Here is a 2,225-nt window from a genome sequence, read left to right on the forward strand (position 1 = left end):
TATAATTAATTTATATTATATTTAAATTTTATTGAGTTAGTATTACAAATTAAATATCAATTTAATTGAAAAATGACTAAAGTATTCATTCTTTTAAAGAGTAACAAATATAATTACCAAGGGTTTTTAAAAGGAGTTGAGAAAAAAACTAGATAAATTTTAAAAGGAATTGAGAAAAAAATGGAAAAATTTTAGAAGAAAATTATGAAAAAGAATATAACGTGATAACGTGTTATCAAATAAATAATAAAGATTAAAAGAGAACGTATTTTTATTGATAAGATGTTTATAATGTTTTTCCAAAATCTATATTTATAAACATAATACAAAATTCTACTTTTAATAAACATTAAAGTACGAATATATATTAAATTTATCTTAATCTTAATAGACATCAACTTTATAATAAAATATTTATACCAAATAAATATATACATTAAAAATTTTAACAATATAATTGTACCATAAGCTAATATATGTTTAAGTTTAAATTTTAATTAAATATAAATCCAGATGATAAGTAAATAATAATCAAATTCGAATTATGATAAAATGAAACCTACTCATCTTTGATATTCACGTACATTTAGTATGCTGTCATACATTAAATGCACAGGAAGAGGAAAAACATTTTATATATATATATTTGGATTAATAAAATATTATTGCATTTTGATTTATGCATGCATGCATCCTGAAGCTTGTAATATCAATGGTGTCTATTTTCACCATCGCCATTTTCACCTTTAGCTCCAACTCCACCAGTTCCAGTTCCACCATCACCAGCTCCTCCAACTCCACCAGCTCCAGTTCCACCACCACCAGCTCCTCCAACTCCACCAACTCCACCACTTCCAGATCCAGCTCCAATTTCAGTTCCACCATGACCCAAACCAAAACCAGCTCCAAAACTAGCTCTAACTCCACCATGACCAAAACCAAAACTAGCTCCTAAACCACCACTAGTTCCAATTCCAGTTCCAATTCTAGTTCCAGCTCCACCACCACCAGTTCCAATTCCAACACCACCAGTTCCAGTTCCACTACCAGTTCCAGTTCGACCACCAGTTCCAGCTCCACCACCACCAACTCCAGCTCCACCACCTCCAGTTCCAGTTCCACCACCACTAGCTCCAGCTCCAGCTCCACCACCACCAGTTCCAGTTCCACTAGTTCCAGTTCCACGAGTTCCACCACCAGCAGCTTCTCCAGCTCCATAACTAGCTCCATAACCAACTCCATTACCAGCTCCATAACCAACTCCATAACCAGCTCCATAAACAGCACCATCTCCGTTTTCAGTTCCAATTCCACCACCACCAATTCCAATTCCAGCTCCAACTCCAGCTCCATTAGATCCAGTTCCAGCTCCAATACCACCTCCAACTACACTAGTTCTAACCAGCTCCATTTCTAGTTCCACCAATACCACCTCTAGATACACCATGCCCACCATAGAACCTACCCTTGTCCCAAGCTCCAAAGCCATCTCCTTGTATTAATTTCTTCTCTTCCTCCTCTTTCATATTCACCACATTTTTAACAATCGCATTCACTAAAAACACATTAAAACAAAGCAATAAAGATAACAAGACAACTCTTTTAGTAACACTCACCATTTTGTTTGAGTTTTAACTTGGTTCATGATAGTTCTAACATCCCAAGTGCTTTTATAAGCCAATTTAGACCCCATTAGTTCATTTCAACTACTAACCCCATTTAAGTCACAATAATGATTTAACCCCACTTACAACAACTTAAAAAAAAATAAAAACAAAAACAAAAAAAAAATCTTCATTAATAATTTATTAAAAGCTAGAAATATTATCTACAAATTCGCCCAATCTAGCAGTAAGTGTGCTGAAAGCTTATTCATGCACACTGCATGTTAGCTAATATATCCATATAAGTTCAATAATATTTTTATTTTGTGAAATATGTATACTATATATGGGTTTGTCAATCTAAATAATCTTAAAATTTCAATGTATTACTATGTTCAACACGTACTCGAATTTAACGTAAATGTGTAAGTGTGAATAAGCATGACAATAGGCTCCAAACTCAATAAAACCCTATAATATTTTATAAATATGAATTAAAATATGTTTTTTTAAAAAAAATATGCCTTCTCTTCTTATATCTATACAACTATATATAGATTCCTGTTCATTTTTTCCTTTTCTTTTCATGAAGATATTATGGGTAAATTATCTATAATTCAT

General features: G+C 32.4%; 1 protein-coding gene across 1 annotated transcript; it reads right to left on the minus strand.

Moving 5' to 3' along the window:
• Positions 1–709: 709 nt before the first annotated feature.
• On the minus strand, positions 710–1,489 carry LOC128290614 (glycine-rich protein 5-like). Its single transcript, XM_053026334.1, has one exon. The coding sequence runs from the start codon at positions 1,487–1,489 to the stop codon at positions 710–712; it is 780 nt and encodes a 259-aa protein (XP_052882294.1).
• Positions 1,490–2,225: the final 736 nt, after the last annotated feature.

The sequence above is a fragment of the Gossypium arboreum genome, chromosome 3 (assembly GCF_025698485.1).
Source record: "Gossypium arboreum isolate Shixiya-1 chromosome 3, ASM2569848v2, whole genome shotgun sequence".
Taxonomy (NCBI): Eukaryota; Viridiplantae; Streptophyta; class Magnoliopsida; order Malvales; family Malvaceae; genus Gossypium; species Gossypium arboreum.